At 38.1% G+C, this 26,505-nt stretch overlaps 1 protein-coding gene across 1 annotated transcript in view; it reads left to right on the forward strand.

Moving 5' to 3' along the window:
* NETO1 (neuropilin and tolloid like 1) overlaps positions 1–26,505 on the forward strand; it is a 110,923-nt gene that overhangs the window by 64,725 nt on the left and 19,693 nt on the right. Inside the window, exons 5-7 of the mRNA XM_008685891.2 lie at positions 2,402–2,443; positions 2,562–2,689; positions 12,241–12,469. Of these exons, the coding sequence (XP_008684113.1) occupies positions 2,402–2,443; positions 2,562–2,689; positions 12,241–12,469 (399 nt within the window). The remainder of the gene's footprint in view (positions 1–2,401; positions 2,444–2,561; positions 2,690–12,240; positions 12,470–26,505) is intronic.

Below are 26,505 nucleotides of genomic sequence, written 5' to 3' on the forward strand. Positions count from 1 at the left end.
CAGCAGGGCGTCTGCTTGAGATTCTCTCTCTCACTCTTTCAAATAACTAATTAAAAACACACTCTCTCTCTCTCTCTCTCTCTCTATATATATATATATATATATATATACATTCTTTTAAAGATTTTATTTATTTATTTGACAGAGAGAGACAGCCAGTGAGAGAGGGAACACAAGCAGGGGGAGTGGGAGAGGAAGAAGCAGGCTCCCAGCGGAGGAGCCTGATGTGGGGCTCGATCCCAGAATGCCGGGATCACGCCCTGAGCAGAAGGCAGACGCTTAAGCCAGGCGCCCCATACATTTTTTGAAAGAATAACCAAATATCCATTAATTTAGATGAAGGCAAAAAAACCTATTTGGGCATCTTGATCCAAATGAACGTGTTGTCCTCATTTCTGCATCTTTCTTGGAAATTGCTTACAGGTACTTCTTCCTTCCTCCTTCCCTCACTCTTTTTCTTTTCTTTCTTTCCTTCTTTCTTTCCTTTTTTCCTTCCTTCCTCCCTTCCTTCCTTCTGAAAGGTGAAAGAACTGTCTTCAAAATAGTTAAACAAAGGAATTTGTACCTTGACTCAAAATGCATTAGCACGTTATAATTGTGTTCTATAAGAAAGTGTGTCTAAAGAGTTGACCTGACCAAATTGTAGCCTGGCTGATCCAGGCCTTTCCATTTCAATGTATCAGTACGCATTACTGTTTAAGAAAATTAGAAAGAAAAAAGAAAAACTGCAATGAAAATAAGTAGAGTTATACAGTAAGCCTGATGCCATGGGCTTAGCGTCTCCAAGCACACAGACATATAAAGGAGCCCACTTGGATACACCCTGGCGTCTGTGCACACCCAGTCTTGGTGTCCAGAAATAACTGCCTCCGGAGAGGGCTACCCTTTCGTACTTCAGCCCTAGACTCTTGTTGAGCAGTGTCTCTCAACATATTTCTAACTTCATAAGATTTTTAATTTATAGCCAATACCTTAGTAGTAAAAAGAAATTAAATTTCGCAGTCACCTTTTAAATTGGATGCCACGTGTCTCCAAGAAAAATCGTAGCCATTAATGCCTTTATCCATAAGTAAAAGAAAATCCAATTCAAAGTAATTGAAATTATAAGTATATACATTGTTTCAAAAAGCAAAAGGGGGAGGGGCCCCTGGGTGGCTCAGTCTTTAAGCGTCTGCCTTCGGCTCGGGCGTGATCCCAGAGTCCTGGGATCGAGCCCCACATCAGGCTCCTCTGCTGGGAGCCTGCTTCTTCCTCTCCCACTCCACCTGCCTGTGTTCTCTCTCTCGCTGGCTGTCTCTTTCTGTGTCAAATAAATAAATAAATAAATAAAATCTTAAAAAAAGCAAAAGGGGGAGGGAAGTGTGACTACAGGTTAGATGAATACGGTGCCCCAGTGATGTCTGTAGGGATTCGCGTTCTCCAGGTTTCTATTCTGCTCACCCTTGAGAGTTAGCATCTCCTCATGTTAGCACCTGTCAACGTCATAAGCTGACCACCGTGCATGATCCCAAAGGGACCGCATACAAACCAGATCACAGTGTGAGCCAGAAAACTATGTATGCCTTGTTTCTTTTTATTATTGAAAAGAACTTTCTCAGAGGTCCTCCAACTGGCTCACCGTTACATTTCACTGGTTGCATACCTATCTCAAAATCAATTTCAGGAAATGAAAACAAGCCCACCATTTTGGCTTCTAACACTTAGGATGCTTCTGAGGCTCCTGATAAATCAAGCTTCCCCCGAGTATGTGAGCAGAGAAGGACACCTACCTGGACCTGGGGTAGGTTTAGGGGAAAGCCAGGGAGGGAGCTGACATTGAGAGGACACAGGGAATACTGAGGAACACTTTGGAGGCTATCATGGACTGAAAAGTTAGGGAAGAAGGTCTGCTGGAAACAAGATTGTGTGTTCTGCCCGGGGAGAGGGGCCCTCGGTTTCACAGCTGAAATTTGTACTTCTAGTATTTCAGCGGCAAAGAAAATTGTGTTTCAACAATTTACAGAATCTGTTAAATTAGACAAAATGATTATATGTGTCATAGATGGAAGTTTACTCAAAGCTTGACGTAGCTATGGATACATTTTACAAAACCATCTAGTGTCCGATTATGGATTTAGAGATAATGAGTAATATTTTTATTTGATTCCTAGATGAAGAATGGCGTTGGAAGATTTTTAAAAAATGACTTCCTTTGTAGTGATAAAAATGCTGTGGTAATAATTCTGTTTTAAAAATGAACATTTCAGTCTTAACATTATCATACAGTTTTTTTATTTAACCACTTAATTTCTCTTCATATATTTTTTGGCAGATTCCTGAATAATTTAATGGTATATTACTCACCATCATTTTAAGGAATAAATGTAGAATAAGACTAATTATCTTTTTCTCGATTTTTAAGATCCTGACTTTAAGGACCTTGGAGTTTTGAAACCGCTACCAGGTTGGTAAAATAGATACTCAATAATGTTCAGAGGTCTTTGTTTTCTGCTCTGAAATATACTTTTGGTTTATTATTCAAGCTCCATTTTTGTATGTTTGTTTGGCATTTCGTTATTTAGCATGTGAGTTTGAGATGGGCGGTCCTGAAGGAATTGTGGAATCTATACAAATTATGAAAGAAGGCAAAGCTTCTGCTAGCGAGGCCGTGGATTGCAAGTGGTACATCCGGGCACCTCCACGATCCAAGGTCAGTCTGAAGGTGAAAACAGATTGGACAGTCAGCTTGGGAAGTGTCTGGACCATGCACTGCTTTGAACCAATGGACACACTGAGTGGGTGTCAGAGTGTAATCATAAGCTTTATTTTATTTTGGTTTGAAACGCAACTTGTCTTGCCCCATCCAAGGAATTTTTCGATGTCCTAAATAAAATGGAGAGGGTACTTCGAAGAGATCATTTGATCACCTGGACCAGAGACCCTAATGGGACTCTCCAACTCTGGAAAATCGATTGAAATGCAGTCCGTAATCTATGGGTCTAAGTAAAATCACACTGTGCCCTTACTGTCAGTATCTGTAGCTAGCTCACTTTTCAACCTAATATTAAATCTTTGGAAGAAATTTTCCAGGCCTTACAAAATGTCTGACATATAAAATATCATGTGATAAGGCTGGGGGACAGTGGCGAACAGGACCCAGGAGAGCCTGGCCCATGCAAAGAGGCCAGCCAGGACTCCACTGCCTCTTAAGCTCCTTTTTATTGTCACTATGAGGAAGTATTGGTCTAACATCAGCAAGCCTCCCATTTTCTCATAACATGGAAGAAGGCAGGATTTTATGTTGATCACCTTGATTTTTAAATGCTGGCAATACATTTTTTAAATTATAAATTTACATGCTATTAAACTAAATATATTATGGGTTAGATTCAGACTCAGGCCACTATTTTAGAAATACTTCTTGAGTACAACCATATTTATCCTCTTACTGAAAGTTTTAGAAATACTGGGGATCACTTTGTGTCGGTCACTGTCATAGGTGGGGAGCGTTGATTATTTGCTTATCCCCCTCCCTTTATTGTCATTCCTGTTTCATAGTTTCAGCCAAGCATTATTGATTTATTAGGTTTGTCATTGACTGTTTCTTGAGGTTGAAACAGTTTGTTATTTAATTAATAGATTTAGTGGCTCTGTAAAGTCTCAACCCTCATGTTGGAGAGACGAAGAAGGCACGCCAGCCCCTGTCCTCATGTTTCCAGTGTAATACCTAGACAAATATGTAACCAAATAATCCAAGGAACGAGACATGATCATTGAGGTGTTCCTAAGCTGTAGTAGAGAGGGGGAAAGTCTGCATACACCTGCGAAGCTAAGTCAAATGTGGAATCAAATTCAGCCAGGGTGTTCACTGAATCTTAATAAGAAACAGCGTTGTGTCAGGTAGACCAGGGAAGGGCTCTCCAGGTAGAGGGAATGGCATCAGAGTCATAGAATCAGAAGACAGTGAGCTTTTTTTTAAGGAATTAAGTGATTGAATGTGACCGAATAAAAGTATAGAGATGGATAATGAGTCTTTGAGCCAAAGGGACCTAAAGAACTTGGATTCATTCTGGTAGCTTTAGTGATACATGGAAGAGTGTGCAGCAGGAGAATGATGTGATCAGATTGGCATTCTGGAAAAAGAGTTTTTCCCTGGGAAGTAGGGACAGAGGCGTGAGAAGATGCAGGAGGAAGACGTGGCAATGAGCCCCGTGGTTGAGGCTAGCTTGTGACGGTAGACAGGCGAAGGAAAGATTCAGGATCGATAGAGGAGAATTTGGTGGCTGGATATTCAGGATGGGGGGGGGGGATAGCGTCATCTTTGAGGAGGCTGGTATTTCAGGAAGTATGTTGGCTTTCTTCACTTGATTTTCCCATGAATCTGTCTCTGGGTCTGCATACAATTTGGGAGTGTGGCACGCTTTGCCCAGACTTGCAGTCACAGACATTCAGAGCCATGCTCCATCTTCCAGCTTTGCCCCTGGCGAGCCTCTTTGCATCTGTGCAAATCTTTGAAAACTTTTATTGTATTATCAAGAAAGACCCAGTGATTCCTCCTTTGAAAGAAAAAAAAAATCAAAGGCTGTTCGTGACATAAAAGCCAACCCACTCCCTGGATTATAAAGGAGCTAGATTGCAGTTTATTATTCTCTCTTACATAATCCGTGGGTTCACATGCAAGTGCTATTCATTTTTCTTAAACTCTATGAATGAAAGATTTAAAAACATTTTTTTCCAGTTGGAAACATTTGAGCCCCACCTCATTGCTGTAAGCAACATCTTTGTCACGGCAGTATTAAAGAGAGGGTTTTTATGGGAGCGTAAACACACGTCCTTCTTTTCCCAGCTGGTAAATAGGCTGTCTTTTGTACAATTCCAGAGCAACGATACCCAGTGTACCTGTCTGTTACAGAATTTGGCATTCTGTGACCCAAAGGGGAAGCCGCCTGCAGAGCTGGACAAAGATGACTCTATCGTGACAGGCTTTCTCCGTTAAATTAAAGGTTAGAGGACAGGAAGTGGCTTTGAATAACTGCAGAGAAAAGCAAGAACTGGATATGACTGCCTATGTGGGCTTTCTATTTTTGTGGAGTTCCTAGCAGCTTATGAGAATAGACTATCAAAGCCCACGTTAAACTTGAAGGGGCTCGTGGTGAATATTTGAATGATAACTGGGGATTGAACCATATTACACAATGCCGGTACTGAATAGTTTACTGGGGTTCTATTAACATTTATATCAAGTCTATAATGCTTCTCAGGCTTTTCGACAAATAGAAAATAGTCCTACAGATGCTCACCTTTAATTAGAATGTGATTAGTCAGATTTCTTAGAATTTGGCATACTAGAGCGAGAAAGAGCATTGGAAATCTGCTCCTGATTAGCTCGTTTAACAGACGAATAAGCTGAGACATGATAATGAAGTCTTATATTGGCTAATAATGGAATATAGAGGTCCCTTTGTATAGACTCTAGAGCAAGGATGGTGGAGGGGTATTATGGTGTCTTGTCCTGGATCCGCTGCAGAAGAGACCCAACAGAAAAGAATGTTAGGTGATCAAATCATGGTAACTATTTCGATGTTAATTCCGTGAAGGTTGGGGGGCTTATGTATCTCTAGATACTCAGTACCAAGTGTAATGTCTGTCATTCAGTTAAATCTCATGGAATAAAAAACAAACTGATGTATATCTAGAAAAATGGACATGGTAGCAATCTTCAGACATTTGAAGGACTGTCAAATGACAGAGGAACAGGAGGAGAAGGGTTAATCTGCTTGGTTCCAAGTACTACAATTTATTTGAATGCTTGAAACTGGAAACATACAGCTTTTGATTCAATATAAAGAAGTTTTGGGTTCTTGTTTTGATAATGGAGCTGCCCAAAAATCAAATGAGATTCCACAGGAGGAATCCAAATAAAGTTTGGGAGAGATTTGGTACAATAATTTAAAAGTCAGATAATTTTTCGGCATAGATAATAATAAACTCCTTTCAAGACCAAAGCTTGATGAGTCTATGACAAGTGACTGCCCGAGTATTTGGTTTGTTGGTACACAGCTAAGGCAAGATTTCCATCTCCTGATCCCAGTCCAGTGAGATGTCACAAAACCACACTATCTGAGGAAATTGTCAAATTCGTTAAGATAGGAAAAGACATTAGTCAAAGACTTATAAGAGTACACGAATGAAGATGATTAACTTAATGATTAAGGTGTTGGAACAATAAAACTCTAGCTTTTAGTAATTACCCATCATTTAAAACTTCACATTAATTTTTTTTTTAAGATTTTATTTATTTATTCGACAGAGACAGAGACAGCCAGCGAGAGAGGGAACACAAGCAGGGGGAGTGGGAGAGGAAGAAGCAGGCTCCCAGTGGAGGAGCCCAATGCGGGGCTCGATCCCAGAACGCCGGGATCACGCCCTGAGCCGAAGGCAGACGCTTAACCGCTGTGCCACCCAGGCGCCCCCACATTAATTTTTAATGTGCTATTACTTGATTCAAAAATGTTTTGAATAAAATTAGCATTAAGTAAACAGGAAAAGTTGACAAATATAGTAAGTCAATATTTTATAGTGAAGTTGTTTTAAAGTGAATTATATGATGAACTTAATTGTAGGCGGAATCTTAAAGATGACACCCAAGATTTCCAGCCCAATCAGTGGGACCGTGAATATAAAATATCACATACCTGATTATGTTAAATTACCTGGCAAAAGGGATTTTGCTGATGCAAATAAGGTTACCGATCAGTTGGCTCTGGGTTAATTAAAAGAGAGTTTATCCAGGGGAGCCTAATCTAATCGCATGAGCCCCTTCTCTGGCTGTAGGCAAAAGGGGAAGTCAGAGGAATTAAGAATGTTTTCTAGGAGCTGAAAGTGATCCCTGGTAAATGGTCATCGAGAAAACAGGGACCTTGATCCTAGAACGGCAAGTGGGGGGGGTTTTCAACCTCATATGCCCTTAGCAGACAACACAGTCCAACCCACAGTTACTTTTACCCTACAGAACTCGGGGTCATGTTTAAAGCTGCTCTATTTCTGCGAACTGGCTACGGGGCAAGGAGAAAACTAACACAGCAGACGAAGGATAGGACCTGTACTCCATTACAATAAGTTTTAGGGTCCTGAGGACTGAGTCTGCCTTTATTATCTCCAAAAATGAAAAAAAAATTGGGTAAACAAAATGGCAATTTTAACTGGCTAGATAACCACCAGCGAACACGTCGTGATTCAACTTTGTTTTTCCCTGAAATCTCAGTTTTTGTATGATCAGATTTTGGAGGTGGAGCATTTGGACACCTGCTTATGCGTGCCAGAAAATTATTTTAATAGTCTCATCAGGATTTGTTATAGGGTGTGTCATTTCAACATTTCGGGAAAGAGTATGATGATGTGGTTTTCTCCTCCGAATAACGGGGACGCTGCTACTAGCCTCCAGATTCATGGGATGTTGTACCTTAAATTATAAGGCCTGGCATGTCCAGTCACAAATCTAACAGCAGGCACGGAAGTTCTGGGCTACACGCTTTTTATTTACCAAAGCGGAGAGTAGCGTTGAAATCACGGACAGCGTTTCTCAGGCTGTGGCGTGTATTTAATTTGTATTTTCCTGGAGAAAACTGTTCTGGCAAGTCTTAAATAATTGCCCCAAACAGTGTCTGTTTTCTGCATCTCATTGTGACACGAGGGGAGGGACCAGGTTGAAAGGTTGGTATTAAATGTTTGTTTGTAAATATATTACTTAGTAAATTGTTAGCTACATTTACTTGGTTTAAGTACACAAAAGGGATTCTGCTCTCCTTATATGGAAGACAGATATTACTAGAAACTGCTCATGTGTTTTGAAGTTCCTCTGGTCCTGTTCAATAAATCATTTTGTCAGCTCAAACTCTTTGTGATTGATTAGAAAGAAGAATGCATCAAAATGATTCACTGAGAGGAGATTGTAATCTGACTATTTTACTGGAGTTACGTATGATTCTGTTTATCATTTTCCCTTTCTCTGAGCAGAAAGACTAAAGAGCTTTCTGTAGTTTTCCGCCTTAAATAAAACCCATGTCATGTGGCGTTCTCCCCCTTGGTGATCTTACGGCACAAGCTTTAAGCTGGCCAGATATCTTTTAAATCCTAATAGAAGGAAGGCTTTTATATGATGTATCCTAGAGCTAGTGTGGGCAAGCTTGATCACTTTTCTGGCTAATGACAGTTGGCTTTTGCACCAACAGCTCTGCACCCAATAAACCTAATATCCCCTGGCACATTTTATTTCTTCTCTTAAATGATTTTTATAAAAAGTGAAGTTAAAAAAATAGTAGAATGCTTCCGAAGGGAATATATAAAATCTAGTGACTAATTGTTCACTTCCTCTATAAATAGTGTCCTGTCTACTAAGAATGGCCTTTAAATATAGAAGGTGCTTAGACTGCTGTCATTGAACTTCATGTGAGAATACCAGTCAGTCACCTCGTATGGAAAATGTGGACACTCTCTGGAGCTGTCAAATGAGAAACCACGGGCTGAATATGCAAATCGGCTTTCTGACTTCTAACTATAGATGTGCTCTTCTATAAAACAAACTTCTTTTTAAGAAAATTTAAGACAGCCATTTATTTCAGAGGGACACATTTATTTTCCGCGAGTCTCATTTTTATCTGGACTGTCAACACGTTTCCTCGCCCCTGTAGGAAAATCGAAACAGTTTGGCTTTGCTGGCTTATTCCTTTATTTTGTTGCAGTTGGTTTTCCTTAAGATTGTAACTTTCTTTCTGGAATATAAGTCTGTGAGAATTAAAAAAAAACATGATATGAGTCTGCGCAGTGCGGTACGAGGGAGTAAACCGTCAGGCGGATCCAGGTTCAATACTCATCTGTCACCGAAGGGCTTGGCCACTTTGAAAAAGTTACTTAGTTTATCCCAATCTCGGCTTTTTCATTTTAAAATGGTTATAACAAGTGTCTGTTGTTGAGAGATTGGAGTGAAATGGTGTGTTAGCACAATGTCTTAAGTTATTACCAGTATAGAATGCAGATAATAAATTCGCATTTGAAGCTGGGTTTCTATAGGCAGAGTAAGAGACTCGAACAGAGTATGCAGGCCACTGACTCACTCAACTTGGAAGCATCAGGCTCTCAAATATCTTTCTTTCTTGAATTAGTCAAATGATTACTTATTTCTCTTTCTGTGGGCAGTGTTTGGTTTTTATAGCATTGAAAGGACACTGGAGGGAGGGGTTGCTTTAGAGTCGACTCCAAAGGACCTTTTTATGTACCCTACTCAGTGTTTTCTCCTGCCGGTAACTATGTGTATTTACAATTGTAATTGCATATTCTTTTGAGGGCTAATAACTATGTTGGGTTGATTGTATAGTATTTGAGAATATAAATATATACTTGATTTTTGTTGCATTTAACAAGTTTATATTACCTAATAAGAATACCTAGATTTTTAAGTATTTATATTTCTATAGTGCTTTCAATCTGTTTACTTTTAGTCAGGATCGGGGGATGTAGTGTAGTGAAAAGAGCTTTGAAACAAGAATTCGGTATTTTAATCCTATTTAAGGCTCCCACATTGATTGCTTACATCCCTGGAGCAAGCTGCTTTGTCTCTTTTGCTCCAGCTTCCTGGTAAAGGTCATCTGAAAGACCCAAGCTCTTTTTGTAAATCCATGTGAAAATTCGAAAAATAAAGTAGTTCGTGGAAGCTTGGAAGGTTTAGCATTTTCAGATATGGCTTCATAAAGGAGACATTTTGGGATTTCCTGGATAGTTTTCAGGAACATAATATTTGGTTGGGAAGAGTGAATCCCAGATGGATTACGTGAGTAATAGTTGAACTTCTGATAAAATAAAGTAGAACATAACCTGGGAGTGAGGAACATGCAGATTTTCTCAGGGCCTATGTTTAATGTCTGTAGTAATGGCAGTTAAAGTTAGCATTGAAGTGTTTGGAAATTTTAGAGTAGCTCCAACTGCAATGTTACAGATTGCGTGTGTATGAAAACCTCACCACGCAAAGCATCGTAAAACTCAAGTGCTTTCCACTGTTTCTCAATTTTTGCCCTTTTCTCCCTATTTCTCTGTTGTTCTTCCTCATGGTTATATGTGTATTTCCTGACTTGGGACTCACACTTTATTTTTAGTCTGTTCTCTCTTACAAAGTTTGCAGCATACTAACTTGTGGTTCTCTGACAGAGTTATATTAGAAATACCTTGTGCGGGGGAATTTTTGCATGTGGTTTCCTACTGCAAATAATAAAATGCCAATTATTCTATATAATTATTATTTATAGCACTTAAAACTGTCTGACATATAGGGGCCCAATCAATAGTCGATAGGCGGTGAACAAATGAAATCAATAACAAAATAAAATTCTCCAATCAGTCAGTCATTCACAGGTGCATCCCCTCACAAACTTTGATGGAGTGCCTAATATATACAACACATGGTTTAATGCCTCAAATGCAAAAATGTACGCTACTGCCCTGGCTTTTTAGGAACACACAGTGTAGTAAAAATGTCATAGAACCCGTAACTTAAGTTGAAAATACGTTCAAAATAATATTTTAGCATAGAGGATGCAGACAATGATTCTGCCATGGTTGGGGAGTGGGGGCAGTGATTATTCTGCCCTGGAAGTTTAACAATTAAACAGGACCTTGAAAAACCAAGAAGAGCTTGGGAGGCAGAGAAGAAGGAAAAATTACTCACGTGTAACACTGTCCTGTGCACAAAGCATGGCATTTTGTAAAATAAGTATGAAATGTTCAGACATAAGAAGAAAACTTTGCCAGTTAAAAGACTGTAGTATGGTTATTAAATTTGTTTCTTAGAAATATAACTTTGACGGGGCTGGGCTTTGGGAGTGGACTGGAAAATTAGAACCTTGGACAGATCCAGGCCAGCTGGGAGACTTGAAATACCGTAGACCTGTCAGCAGAGATGGAAACCACTATTTTGAAGGTCAAATTAAAAAGGATCGCTGCCCGAGTCAGTAAGAACATCGAGGGCAAAAGAGAAATTTCTTTTAATTTGAAATACTGAAAATTTAAATATAAGGAAGACAAACTGAACCTGAGAAATTTTTGTTTTGTGGGGTTCATAGTTTATGAACACATAAGCAAAAATGAATGTCGAGGTGAAAGAGATGGAATTTTAGGTGAACACATGTCTTCAGTTTACGCCCATGTTACGTTGATAATAGAAGGATGTATGAGAGGAAAGAGCCCATAACCTTTCATGTTAGAAAACATAAAACACCTAGTAGGTATTTGTGAAGGATGCCTTCTTTGTTTCAGAACCATTCCAGACATCCCTCTCATAGTACACAGATTTTTTTCTTTCTATCACTTCTGATGGTATGACGTTGTGTCCATGTCTCCTCAGTGTTTTCAACACTGAGCCTTATTCTTTTGTGCACTGGTGTATCCCGGTGCCTTGAATAGTGTCTGGGACAAAGTCAGAGGCCAGGGTGTAGATAAAGCTGAACCAATGGTTGAATGGACAGATGACTTCTTTTCAGACCAGTCTTTGGCTGAACTAATTGCTTGTGGTTGTGTGATGCACATTGGAACAGAGCCAGATGAAGTCTGTTGATCATAAAACAGCGTGTGTGCAGCAGTGTTATACTGTGGAAGGGTCGTAGCCTAGGGAGTTAGACCCTGTCTGATGTCCAGTTTATATCACCTGGGTCTCTGTTTCATCATCTGAATAGGACAATAAAACTTTATAGAGTAGTTGGGAGTATTTAAAAATAATCTATAGAGTAGGTTCCACAGGGCATTTCTACTCATTAAATGTTCATTTAATTGTTATTTATGTGGACTTCCCTAAATGGCTTGACTCTATGTTGTGGCAAGAATAACCACAGATCAGCTCTCTTTTTTATTTTACTCTTTTTAATGTGCTCTACTTCAAAAATGCAACAGTGTGGTTCTGTGAAATGATTTAAGCAAAGTGAAATCCGAGACTATCTTTTGATACCATTTCTGTTTTCCTTTAATAGAAATACAGATTATTTATTTCCATATATTCATCTACATGAAGAAAGGAAAATAACATTTGAAAAAAAAAATATTAACCACCGTTTGATCTTAGTTGTTCGTCTTTACCTCCTGCTCCCCACAGGGGAAACATCCTGAGATTGATTGCAATCAAGACTGTCTTGTGAGACTCAAGAGAAAGCCTGGTACTCGCTGAACTACTTTCATGTTTTGATTTGAGGAAATTACTGCATCTGTGTTGTTCTGTTACAGATCTACTTACGCTTCTTAGACTATGAGATGCAGAATTCAAACGAGTGCAAAAGGAACTTTGTGGCTGTGTACGACGGCAGCAGCTCCGTGGGGGACCTGAAGGCGAAGTTCTGTAGCACGGTGGCCAATGACGTCATGCTCCGCACGGGTCTTGGGGTCATCCGCATGTGGGCCGATGAGGGCAGTCGGAACAGCCGATTTCAGATGCTCTTCACATCCTTTCAAGAGCGTAAGATTCTCTGCACTTGACTGTTTGTCCTTCACGTAGGTCCTGGGCTGCAAGTCCGTCAGCCGCTAATGGCATTCTCCATGCCCTGTGAGCACACTAGGGTGTGTCTAAGGAGTTCTTCAGGTCACTGAGATTCCCTTTCCTTCCTTTTGGCCCAGTGACAGGAGAGAGCTACGTATCACATTTTGGTGACCTATTTCGGCACAGGCATCATAGCCTTGCTTAAGACTGTTCACTGTTCAACCGGGGAATGATGATTTTGTTTGTCTTTGGTTTAGCTCTTAGAAGCATATGGAACTTATGGAGCTTTCTGATGAAATTTGAGTTTAAATCTTAAAAGCCTGCCTAAAAATATTTGGTAGGTTCTCTTTAGTAAGCTTCTCTTGCAGTCCCATTTATTGCAAATAGGTCTGAGACGATAGCATTCCAATTAAAGCAGGCAAAGAGAGAGAATTGCTTGGGAAGAGAGTAAATAGAAAAAGTTTCAGAAAATATGTAAAATGGCACAATGGGTGATATCCAGAGTTATGTGCAAAGCACCGCAATTTTAGAAAATTATGTTCTAACAAATAATGAGTCATATTAATAGATATATTTGGAATGTTCTTTAGAAACCCTGAATAACTCATGTTTAATAATTTTATACAAATGAAAAAAAAATAATCCTGAAAAATTCAGCTTTAAGAAATCAGCATCTTTTATTTTGAAACTATGTATTTATTAAATAGAAAAAAGCCAAAATGCTTTTGAAACCTACAGGATTTCTCAATGATAGGCACAGCATGCAATATTTTTTTTGGTTCATAAATATTAAATACACTGGACAATTCTTTTATATAGTGAATAATTTTGGCTTGAAATTCCTCTGTAATTACCCAGTTGGAAAGTTGTAGGACACCAGAAGTACCAAATGTCACTCAGTTTTTCTAAATCTTGATACCGTCACAAAGCATTATCTCGCCCAGCGTTATTGTGGATTTAAGCAGCATGTTGCCATCATGCCCTCATTTCAGTAGTTGCAAAATGTTGGAAGTACTGCATCTTTATTTCAGCAAGTGTTGGGCCAAAAAAAAAAAAAATCTTGTCGTTTTTTTGACTAGAGTAGGAAGAAATTCAGGCCACGAGGTAGCACACTTGATGTCCTCACTGTTGATTCCTCCATAGTGGACAATAGCTTTTGCTATCAAGGGGAATGTCTATGTGTTGTAGGGAAAGGACTGGTCAACCTCGATAGCCTTTGGTGAGAGGTTAAAGGGGCTTATTGCATATTCTTATCGGTCTTGGGTGACAATACGTCGAGAACTCCTATTAATTTAAATGATACACATATAGAAGGGCTAGCTTCTATGTTAGAGAATATTATCAGGTTTTTAAAAATATCACAGAAATCTTCAACTTTTATCAAAACTCTACCATAAAAGGTAATAGGGAGAAAATGAAATTATGTATCGCTATGTTTCAAATATCAGCTAAAACAACAGTAGTATAGAGGAACCCTGACTCCTAGGCCTTCCTGATGTTTTATTTCATTCCAACTCAGTATGAGCCAGTACTTTTTTTTTTTTAATAATTGACAAAAAATATCTTGGCAGTATTAAATTATCTTAAGGAAAGTGAAATAAAAACTCAAAGGAGATATTCTCATGGGAAGCTGCACTGGTCAAACTGCAGATTACATCATCTTTTCTGGGTTTTATGAACGAGGAGGAAGGTAATGAATTGGACGAGGTGGAGTAGGATGCAGGAGCCACTGGAAACATGAGACCAGGTCAAAGGAGAAGTGTTTATCTTAGAGATTTTGTTGTTGTTGTTCAAAGTGTGATTACTACCTTAGACCTAGGTTGGCGATATGGATTAGTGTCTGAAAGCTGAGATTTGCTTGTTAAATTGTAGGGAAACATCTGAGTGAAATTTAGGAAAAATACGTCTAGCTCATAGGAACTGTGAATGGATTCTCTTAGAGGATATAGGCTCTGGATGGAGGATGATCAGTCTGAAAATAGGTCTTCATGTGGCGTGGATGGTGGAGGGGAATGTCTATGTGTTGTAGGGAAAGGACTGGTCAACCTCAAAGATCCCACTGAACTCCAACAGTGATTGAGTTCTGAGTCTCTAAAATTCTGCTTATGCAAGAAATGGTGAATTATATCATACTGTGCAAATGCCATTAGAAATATTTCTATCTGAGCTAAAGGATAGAGTTTTTATGCATGTACGTAAATGATCTCCAGAAGTCCTTCAAGTGGGTGGACTTTTCAATGTTGAATTCAGAAAAAAACATGGCATTTTTCCTCTGTAGGAGGAAATCACCCCCATCCTTTGTGTCCCTGCATAGTGGATGGATTATCACTCTCATTTCAGTGATGATATTACGATAGCATAATCTGTGATTATCTCATAAATTTTATAATAAGCTTCGATTAGAACAAATTTATCCGCTGTGTCATGTTGCCTATGTAGCTTTTCGATATTCTGCTTTTTCTTGCTTTTTGGGGGGGGATTAAAACCAGGTGGAATCTACCATTTTATACACCTAAAATCAAAGTCATTGTGTGATGAAGTATGTGGGGATGGACTGTTTCTTTATTAAAATCAAAGTATTCCAGTTATGAGATGATAATTTCAAAACAACTGAACTTCAACCAGTGCTACTACTCAGAAATGAGTGGTTACGCCATTTTAAAGGCTCTTAATGTGGAAACAAAGGAATTCTATTTAGGGAGTTTCAAGTTCCACAAATGGTATTATTGTTTTATTCGATATTGGTGGCTAAGAGAGTATTTTGCATTACATTTTCATTTTTCTTGATGATAGGTATAAAGTTTATATAATATATTATATAGGTATATATATAATACACTATCATATATAATTACATAATATGTATTAATATTGATATTTAATATATATTTCTCTAATCCTACTCCATACCACCCCGCACACATACAGAATAAAGATTAGAAGTGTGAAATCAAGGACCCGCTTTGTCTTATCCAAATAATATGGAACCACCTTGCTGTTTTTCTTGGTTTTCAACATTTATTAGGTAGTATCCCCAGCACAGTGTTGAGAAGTGTTTATAACATATTCAACAATATTCTAAAAGCTGTCAAAAGGTCTTGTGTTGGGACCATATGATGTACTTTTTTGAGTATAATTGACACCCAGTGTTACGTTCGTCTCAGGTGTACAACTTAGTGATTTGACAAGTTTATACATGATTCTATATTCACCACAAGTGTAGCTACAATCTTCCCCGTTACATCCCTGTCACAGTATCACTGACTATATTCTTTATGTTACATCTCTTATTCCCATGACTTATTCCTTCCATAACTGGAAACCTGTATCTCCTGCCCTCTTCACTCATTTTGCCCAGCCCCCCCCATCAGTTTATTCTGTGTATTTATAGGTCTGATTCTGCTTTATGTCTGTTATATTTTTAGGTGTTGAAGGAGAGCTTAGGGACCATCTATTTCAATCCCAAACGTTTTGTGAAATGAAACAGAGTAAGATAAGACCTAGGAAGTTAACTGAATTTCCCTGCACACCGTTAACTCCATGCTTAGTGATCGAACACTACTGTGGCAAGGATTGAAGACCAGTCTCCTAAGCTCATAAGCTCTCTTGTGGATAGCTTCGTCACGTGTAAGGAATGGACAGCACTCCCATTTTCTAAAGATAATGATGATAAAGATGGTGATAACAATAGGTATCACTTACACATCACTCATGTAGCTCAGACATGTCAGCCCTGGTTTATATGCTTTACAAACTGAATTTTGATTCTTCTGTCCTATCTGCTGCACCTTATGTCTACATGGTATACGAACGTGCTTTGACCACACTGTACCCCACTTTCATATGACCCACAAGATTAGACGCAAGTAAAATTGTAACAAGAGACTTCTACTCTGGAACATACTAATCTGGAGACTAACGGATACAAATAGAACTACATTTTCAATAATCATATTTTTGCATTTGTATCTGAATAAATTACAGAAAAGAGAAAGAATATGTAGAGAAAGAGGAGAGACAGAACCTCAAGCAGACTCCCTGCTGAGTGTGGAGCCGGATGTGGGGCTCAGTTCTACAACTATGAGATCATGACCTGAGCTGAAATCAAGAATCGGTTGCTTAACTGACTGTGCCACCCAGGAGCCCCTGTGTCACTTTTTTATAAGTCATTGATTTTGCTCTAAAGAATCATGCAATTATTTAGAGATTTGATTATTGTTAGTATAATTTCAATATTAAAGGCCTTCCTGCTGTACAGGCCTTGTATATATCCCTCCCCTTGCATGCAGGAAGAATCTGTGCGTATCGTGGGATGTCATGTTATATTTTCTTGCAAAAAGGATTTTGCATAAGTAGTTACAGTCCCTAATTCTGAACTAATCAAAAGGAAGACTGAACTGGTGGATTTGACTATACACAAAAAATATTGGTAATATTCTTTAAGCCCATTTAAAAGAAGGTGTAAAGGTCAGTGATGGAAGAAATCAGAGGCATTCTAAGCTGTAACAAATACTCCTGTGGCCTTAAATAAGCACGCTGACCTGTTGTAGAGAAGGCCAGGTGGCAGAGCGTGGTGGGTAGGCTTCGGGAGCTGAGAATGTCACCTGGTTAAGAGTCAGGAAGAAAGGTGGAGCCTCAGTCCTACAATCCCAGAGACTGAGTTCTGCCAACAATCTGAATGAGCTCGAAAGGGACCCCCATGCTCCAGATGAGCCCCAGTCCAGCCGCCTCCTTGATGTGGCCTTGTGAGATCCTAAGGAGAGAACCCACTCAACCCAGACTTCTGACTCACATTAATGTGAGTTACAAGTGGGTGTTGTTTTAAGCCAGTAAGGTTGTAGTAATTTGTTACTCATCAATAGAAAGCCAAAACACATTCCCATTTTAGTGATGTGCACTTTTGAGTGCAATAGACAATCCGATGCCCATCTACATATATTATGTGCATATATTAACTAATATATTGTTATTTATTAACTGCTCATTGCCGTTTCTAGATTTGGTAGTTGAGGAGATGTGGCAAGGTAGAATTGTAGGAAATACATAAAAAATAATCACTCCAACATCAGCTTGACCCAAAAAGTTGAGTAACCACTGCTATGTTACTAGTCATCAGGGTTTTCATTTTGATACTTACTTGTATTCTTTCATTTGTTCTTTTGTTCCTTCCACAAATGCGTGAGCACCCAGGCACAGAGATGAATGGATGGGTGCTACCACACTCACGCAAACTAAATTCCAGCGTGTGACACACTTCAGAAAATGTGCATTTGTATCTGGTACTGTGCACCACACTCTCACCATGTACTTCCTTAGTTACTTTACTAAATTATCCACAGAGACACTGTATTCTAAAATGCCCGATTCTTTTCTCGTAGGGGATTTTTCTTTCTCTGTAGCATTTACTTATATTAGTAAGATCTTTACTTTTCTGCCACAGTGATCGATTATTATTTCACTGTTGAGTTTTATTATTGTTTCTTGTCTGGAGCCTGTTTGGTGTGCCGTCTGCCTCTTGTGAACACGATTTATGTTCTGTCCTTGATAGTGCGCGTTCCCAGTTTTGCGATATACAAGTATGCTTGTCATAGGACGTCACTAAACTAAATTTGGTGGATCCTAAGGGGGGAAGTATATAGATATTTGATTATGAATGTAAAATGCACCAAGTTCGGTAGCACTCTGAGATTATACGCCGGACAATATTGATGATCAAACTCACAGCAATAGTATTTAATTTCCTCCCTAGAAACAGCAAGGCCAAACACATTTACAAGTTTGGGGTAAATGGTAAGATTGAAAGGTGTTGTATTTACACGTCTTTCATGCCAGGAGGAAAAAGTGGTATTTGTTATAGAAGCAGTGTTACCAATGATAATACAGCCTAAAATGTAAAGTGACGTGTTTACTGATAGAGATCTCCATGTCTCGCTGTTACAACTTGGTGTGTTTTAAAAAGTTGAAGAGTACTTTATTAACATAGGAAATGTTTACTTATTCTGTCCTACAGCTGCATCAATACCAGATGGCGTAGATTGAAAGATCAGTAATACACGAAACAGGCTGGGAAAAGTGCGGCATGTATGTCCTATTTTGGCATGTCTTTCTAAAGCAGACATAAAACACTCTATGGATAAGGGAATACCATATATATAAATACACAAAATTTAAGATATGTATTACTATAAAAACAAATTTAAAAAAGGAAAACCTGAATTGAGCAGTTGGCAACAGAAACAGCAGGCAGTGGGTAAATATTCTTAACTGATAAGGAATAAAGATTGTGTAAGACAATTAGAGGAAGTTATGTAAGCATACCAATAGTAAATGGGGCAAATAAAGTGAAAAATTAATTCCCAGAGAAGCATAAATGGCCTGTTGGTACAGGAAACACACACCTATCTCTATTATTGAGCAAAGAGATGTAAATTCCAATAGGAAAAAGACCTCATTTTCATCTATCGAATTGCTTAAAATATAGCAATAATAAAATAACCAGTTTTGGAGATGATGTAGTGAAATGAGAATATATGTATGCTGGTAGGAAAGGGGAAGTTTTCTGAAGGGCAACTTAGCAGTATCTATCAAAATTCTAAAATAGATTTTAAAAATAAAAAAATGTGCCCCTGGGTGGCTCAGTCGGTTAAACTTCTGACTCTTGGTTTCGGCTTAGGTCATGATCTCAGAGTCCTGGGATAGAGCCCCGTGATAGGCTCCATGCTGAGTGCAGGGACTGCTTGATATTCTTTCCTCTCCTTCCTCTCCCTCCCCCTCCATTCCTCTCCCCACTTGCACACTCCCTCCCTCTCTCTGCTCTCTCTCAAATAAATAAAATCTTTAAAAATAATTAAAAAATAAAAAGTTTAAAAAATAAAAAGGGTCTCTCCTGACCAAAGATATATATATATGGTAAGTATGTTTAGAATCATTTAAAAAAATGAAACTTGCTTAAGTTAATTGTTAAATTGTTCTTAGAACATAACTATATTGTTTTTACTCTTAAGATGATTTGTGTTAGACTGATACTAACATTGAGTTATGTGAAAAAATAAAATTTTAAAAGCAAGTAGCAAACAAAACACATGTAGAAGTATACTTTTGTCAACATGTGTGATAAATATTTGATATAGAGTATTTATTATATATGCAGTGCATGTGTGTAGAAGGCGATGCAGTTAGGATGGTGATTATTTTTAGGTAATGAGGTTTTTTGATTCTCACTGTTTTATGATTTTTCTACAATGAACAGTTTTTGTTTTGGTAAACATTTTTTTTTTTTAAAGATTCTTTTTTTTTTTTAAGATTTTATTTATCTACCTGACAGAGATAGAGACAGCCAGCGAGAGAGGGAACACAAGCGGAGGGAGCGGAAGAGGAAGAAGCAGGCTCATAGCGGAAGAGCCTGATGTGGGGCTCGATCCCATAACGCTGGGATCATGCCCTGAGCTGAAGGCAGACGCTTAACCGCTGTGCCACCCAGGTGCCCCGCGGTAAACATTTTTTAAAACAATAAATATAACTTTGATGTGACTTTGATATGACTTTCTGAAGGGATTTATTAAATCCAAGAAAACGAGAGCATATATGTAATTTATATATAAATTTTAAGTAGGCTCCATGCCCAACGTGGAGCCCGATGCAGGATTTGAACTCATGACCCGAGTTCAAGACCTGAGCTGAGATCAAGAGTTGGATATTTAACTGACTGAGTCACCCGGTGCCCCATATATACATTATTTTCTATATTGAGAAAATCAAGACATATCTACAATGTTAAGAAATGAAAAACTGATCAAGAGTTTTTGGGGGGTGGTCATTATGCACACAAGTGAGGACAGATTACTGTCTAATGAACTGTTCTTTTAGACTAGATAATTACCAGGATCTACACTAGAATTTCTCTACTTTTTTCCTCCAAAACCCTCTTGCCTGATGGCTTGCATATAGCATGACAGATGCTGATTGATAAGCCTACATTTTTGTAATGTCCTTAGAGCACTAAAGGTCATGTAGTCCTTCCTCTGCTGGGTGACATGAGCATATCTTTGAGTTTGTACAATATTTGAAATGGTGTAAGTAGTTAGAAAATGTTGCTTTTGATCCATTTCACAAATCATGACTCAGGAGTTGCAGGGTGTCCTGGTTGAAAACCATTGCCTCCCATGTCAGAGATCTCATGCTTCACTTTTCCCATTTCTGACCTTCCCTGACCCTGTTGTGATGTTGTGTGGCCATATCTACATCTAGAGGGGCTGGTGGATCATGTTCTGTTTACCCTCAGAAATGAGCGACTAGGTATAAATAAGTATAGCAGCTTCATTCCTATTGCAGCTGTAATACATTACCACAGAGTTAGTGCTTAAAACAATACAAATCTATCATTTGAAATAGATTTCACTGGGCTGAAACCATGGTGTCAACAAGGCTGCTGTCTTGGGAGGCCACAGTGAAGAGTACATTCCCTCACCTGTCCCAGCTTCTAAACCATCGCATGGGTTGTAGCTCCTTCTCCCGCAAAGCCAGCAAGGTAACCTCTCATCTCTCTTCACTTCCTCATTATATCACATTTTGTCTCTTGGAGCTCCTCCCTCCCTCTTTAAAGACACCTGTGATTTCATTGGCCCTGCCTGGATAATCCAGAATAATCTCCACATTTTGAAGTCCTTAATCACATCTGCAAAATCACTTTTGCATATAAAGCAACATTCATGAGTTCTGGGGATTGGGATGTGGACCTCTTTGGGAGCCATTATTCATTTTACCACACCAGGCTTGCTGTTCCACTTTTGTTTTTATTTGATTTGTTTTTAGTAAACTGATATGCTCTTCATCTGAAATTATGAAAAAAATAATTTATTCGACTTGAAGACCAAAGGTACACAATGCCAAGTGATAAAGGTGTATCTAAACACATGCCCCTTTAATGCCCTACAACTGAGTAAATATTCTTCTATACAATGAAATTATTTAAAAACTAAATATTTTTATTACTATAGAAAAAAATACAAAAAGGGAATGTATCATAAATATGTAATTCTGGCAAGTGTCTAAATTCTAAAATTAATGTTAGACATTTTTCAAAACAAATTACAAATCACCTGAAAAAAAAAGTGTTTTGTTGTGAAAAAAAACCGAAACAGGATGAGAATGTGTGTAAGAGTATCCGTTTGGTGCCAGTAAATTAATTCTACTCCTTTCTTACCTATAACACCTTGACTTTAAGCCTCCGTTTCTTTTCCAGAAAATGAAGGAGACATTATAGAGCGGCTGTGAGTTTTAAATATATGTGTTCAGAACAGAGCAAATGGTGGCAACTATCTTGTTGATGAGTGGGGATAATAACATACTGAAATTTTCATAGTTGTTTCTTACTTGCAAATTTAATGAGGATTTTGAGTAAGGGATTATTCTATAAAATTGTATAGTCTGCCACGGACCCGCCCTTCCTTCTTTTTAAGCATGTGTTTGAGTCTGTAGCATAAAGAAAACAATTATCAGAAATATTTTAATATTTGAAGTTAATTATTGATGGACATTTATTATTGACTTGGTCATTTAGCTCAAATTCTGTTTTTAAAAAGTATGCATGTAGATACACAGGTCAGGGGAATAATTAAAATTTAAAATGAATTTCCTTGAGTAATTTTTTAGACTAAAATATTTAAATAATGTTGGTTTCTATGTGTATTTGTTGAATTACTTAGAAAATTTTGCAGAATTTTCATAGGACTTTTTAAATCAACGTTGGTTGTCAATCTGCCAGGGAGCCTGTGGACAAGAATAAAGGCAGTAAATTCCTTGTAATTTTTGGTAGGATCCTTGGGGATAACATGTATTGATTTCTTTGATTCTGGCTTTACAGCTGCTGTAGTTTATGTCTACTGCTGAAAATAGATTGTATATAGTTGTTGTATGCAGACAGAAAACCATTACTCTGAATTGTTAGCCTTTGACCTCAGAGAACCACAAACTTGAGGTTACGATGGTCCACGTTTTCTCCACTCTAATCTTTATTTACCTCAGTTCCCACTTTTGGGACTTGGCGTGATCGACAATGAAACCAAATATAGTAACTCTGACAGAACAGTGTGTCTAACCAACTGTTGTAGACATGTGTACAGCAGTCATGGAAGTAAAGCCTGAGACACATGTCCAAGTACTAACAATAATCAGAGTACAGACCCCAAAGAACTATAATATCCTCCTTATGGTCATTGCCATCCTGTCTAATTACAGACGATGAATAAATCATCATGTAGCTGACCCAAGGCAGATATAATTATAGTATAAAAATGTATGCTCATTCTTGGAATCAAACAGAATGGGTAAGATCATGGTGTGGCTCATGTCCTATGTGAGGAAAGAAGTGGCCTCTATCTTTGGAATATAATGTTCTCATGAAGGTGCTTTTCTTTTCTTCATATAATGTCTTTTTGGAGCCGTAGCAATATGCGATTCTAGCAGGAAGATTGGGGGAATCTAATAAATGTGAGTGGGATTAAATTGAAATTCGTGAATAGATTTTCTTGTATTTAAAAAAGAGATTAAAATGTATCTTAATAATACTGGCTATTTTGACGGATCACTAAGTCACATCAGAACATAGAGCTTTGGAGGCAGATATTGATCTTTCCAAAAAATATATGAAGATGATAAAGGAGACGAAGAGAAGAGGCACAAATCTATTTCTGGCCTGAAATCTGGTCAGCATTTTTCAAATAAAATGTCATTTTCTCTAATTGCGTAGCCTAAGGGCCCTTTTAAGTTTAAAATACGATGGCAGGGGAAATTTTTCCATTTATTTTAGGGAAAAATAAAACATTTGTTTTGGGGACAATTCTGATGGCCAAATATATTTATATTCTTTTACATTTTATTCTTCTGTAATTAGAATACCACGATTAAAAATGATACTTAACAGCCAGCTATCCACTTTTGAATCCGGTTTTTGAAGTTTTTGAGTTCTTACTCAGATGCTTACTTATAATTGCAATCTCTGATACTTTAGATACTTTCTTCCTTTATGTTCATTAAGAAAAGTTTAAGTCTTTCTTAGAAATTAAAATCATTGTCAGAATTTAATGGGATATTGGTACGCCATATCCATCTTACTGTTGAAAAATTTTTGTTCTGATACCTGTCAGTCACCAGATATTTATTAAGCATCTCCAAAATGGCATGTGTTATTCAAAGCCCAAGTGATAAAGCAGTGAACAAGACAACTCCCTTGTTTTACATTTTTATAAGAGGAGGGAAAAGATGTACAGATAAGTTAATTAAAGAAGATAAACTCAAGTCCTAATAAGTATTGTGGAAAAACAGCATTGGGTAACATGGTGGAGAACGGTGTGGATCTGGGTGCCCAAGGTTATGGCGGGTGACAATGGAGTTTAAGAGGCAGCTGGGTCAAGATTTTGGATGAGCAGAAGGGGTACTGAGGAATATAGGATTTAATCTAACTTTTTAAGGAAGGTTTTGGAATGTTTGAAAGCAGGGTGAACCACGGTCTGATTTATACTTTTAAATGACCAAGTTTCTTCTGGCTTCTGTGTCCATGGATCTCCTGTAGAAGAGCAGTTGGTGACAGATTGCTGTGAGCCACTTGTACCAATGGAGACCACAATGAGAACTTGATGATAGATAGATAGATAGATAGATAGATAGATAGATAGATAGATAGGGCTGACACAACTAAAGGCCATTTGGATGTGGGTGTTGAGGGTGAAAGGACTCAAGAATGACCCCAACACTTCAGCGTCAACAGCTGAGGGATGGGGGATAGTCTTACCCCTTATTAATGTCTGGAAGGTGTGAGGGGAAGAAGGGGGTGGGGAAGGGGTCCTTAAAGGGGATTGAGGTGACAGCTGTTTCTGTAAGCCTATCCAACCATGTTCCATTTGAGATGGTACTTAGAATCCCAAGTGGAGATGTTATGTAGGAATTTGATGGTATGGTATAAAGCCAGACCTCAGATAGGAATTAGAGATAGAAGGGTGAGCCCAGGAGAAAATAGAGTGTCAGACGCTTTGAGTCTGCTGGGATCCCCTAGAGGAAGGCTGTGGATAGAAAAGAGAAGGGATGTCTGATGACGGCCCTGGAGAATTGACTCCAGGATTTTGACAGGCAGAAGGAAAACCTCTCTCATCTAAATCAATTAAAATTATTATTGAATAAAAGTAATCGAGTTTCCAAGTATGCTAGATCTTGCTCTTTAGTATGAGTTCATTACTTAAATATATAATGCAGACATGTATCACATTTACATATTTATGATAAATTTAAGCTTTATTTCCATCTCCCAGGCAAAGAAAGTCATAGGCTCCAGAGCATCTGGAGTGCCAGAAAGTTTTAATAAATCAGTGTCTTCAAGGCTGATAAAAGTTGAATTCAGAAACGGAAGCAAGGATATGTAAGTGTCCTCCAGGCTCCATCCTCATGCTCCTGTGGCTCCACACGTTTCTGTGACTGTTTCCATTCCCACTGCAGATTGGAGAACTCCCGAGGAATAATGATGAGCAGAAGTAGAAGACCCAACGCTGTGGTGTGTGAGTGTGTGAGTGTGTGTGCGTGTGCACGTCTGCACCCACACAGATCAGCACAGAGGGGGCGGACTTTTGACGAACTGCACACTGAAGAAGTTTGAAGAATCTGAGGCAGGCAAGAAGCAGGAGAATGTGCATGACGGAGAGAACGAGTTTAGGGTCAGGAGATGTGGAGGGAGTGTCTAAGCTATTATTTAGATGGTATTTTCTTGGTGAAGTATCATGTTCTTTGACTTTGAACTAACCTACAAATGATAGTTTTATTAACCACAAAGCACAAGTATTTGAAATATCCATGTTTCAGAGAGAAATCTGCCAGTTTTAAATTTCCATTTTAATATTTCTGAGGGCAGTATTCCGTGAATTTCTGAATTTAGAAAGAATGCAGTCAGATGAAAACACTAATTTGAAAAGATATGTGCCCCCTTATGTTTACTGCAGCATTATTTACAATAGCCAAATTATGGAATCAGCCCAAGTGTCCCTCGATAGATGAGTGGATAAAGATGCGGTTTACACAGACAATGGAATATTACTCAGCCATTAAAAGAATGAAATCTTGCCATTTGCAACCACATGGATGAATCTAGAGAGTATTATGCTAAGGGAAGTCAGTCAGAGAAAGACAAATACTATATGATTTCACTCATCTGTGGAATTTAAGAAATAACACAAAAGAAAAAAGAAAAAAAGAGACAAACCAAAAAACAGGCTCTTAACTACAGAGAACAAATGGGCGGTTACGAAAGGGGAGGTGGGTGGGGGGGATGGGTGAAGTAGGTGAAGGGGATTAAGAGTAATTTATCATGTCGAGCACTGAGTCATGTATAGAATTGTTGAATCACTATAGTGTACAAATGAAACTAATATAATACTGTATGTTAACTCTACTGGAATTTAAAAACAACTGAAAAAGATAAAAAAATAATAAAAATAAAAAGCCAGTGGGAAGAAATGACCCCAATGGTGAGGAGTGTTAGTGACTTTAGACTAAACAAAGTTATTACAAATTAAAAAATTTTAATTACTGAAGTGGAACGATATTTATAAACATGTGGCACAATACTGAAAAAATGATGAAATGTTCATGATTAGACCTTTAACATTATGGTATATACATTGTTTGATTCTTTATTAAAATTTTAAATAACTTTATGTTGAGTGTTGTGACTGCCCTTCTTTCCCTAATCCTCCCTTACCTAATTCAGATATGCCCAAAATTATTTTGGTTGCCTTCTACTGAAGTTTTTATTTCTTAAAAATCAGCAGCATGTAGGTGCATGTGTTGTCTCAGACGCATGTAGGATTTATTTTATTTTTTTATTTCTTTCTCCATTGCATTTTATTTTATTTTATTTTTATTTATTTTATTTATTTTTTTAATGATTTTTTATTATATTATGTTAGTCATCATACAGTACATCCCCGGTTTCTGATGTAAAGTTCGATGATTCATTAGTTGCGTATAACACC

This window comes from Ursus maritimus, unplaced genomic scaffold (genome assembly GCF_017311325.1).
Source record: "Ursus maritimus isolate PB19 unplaced genomic scaffold, ASM1731132v1 scaffold_18, whole genome shotgun sequence".
Lineage (NCBI taxonomy): Eukaryota > Metazoa > Chordata > Mammalia > Carnivora > Ursidae > Ursus > Ursus maritimus.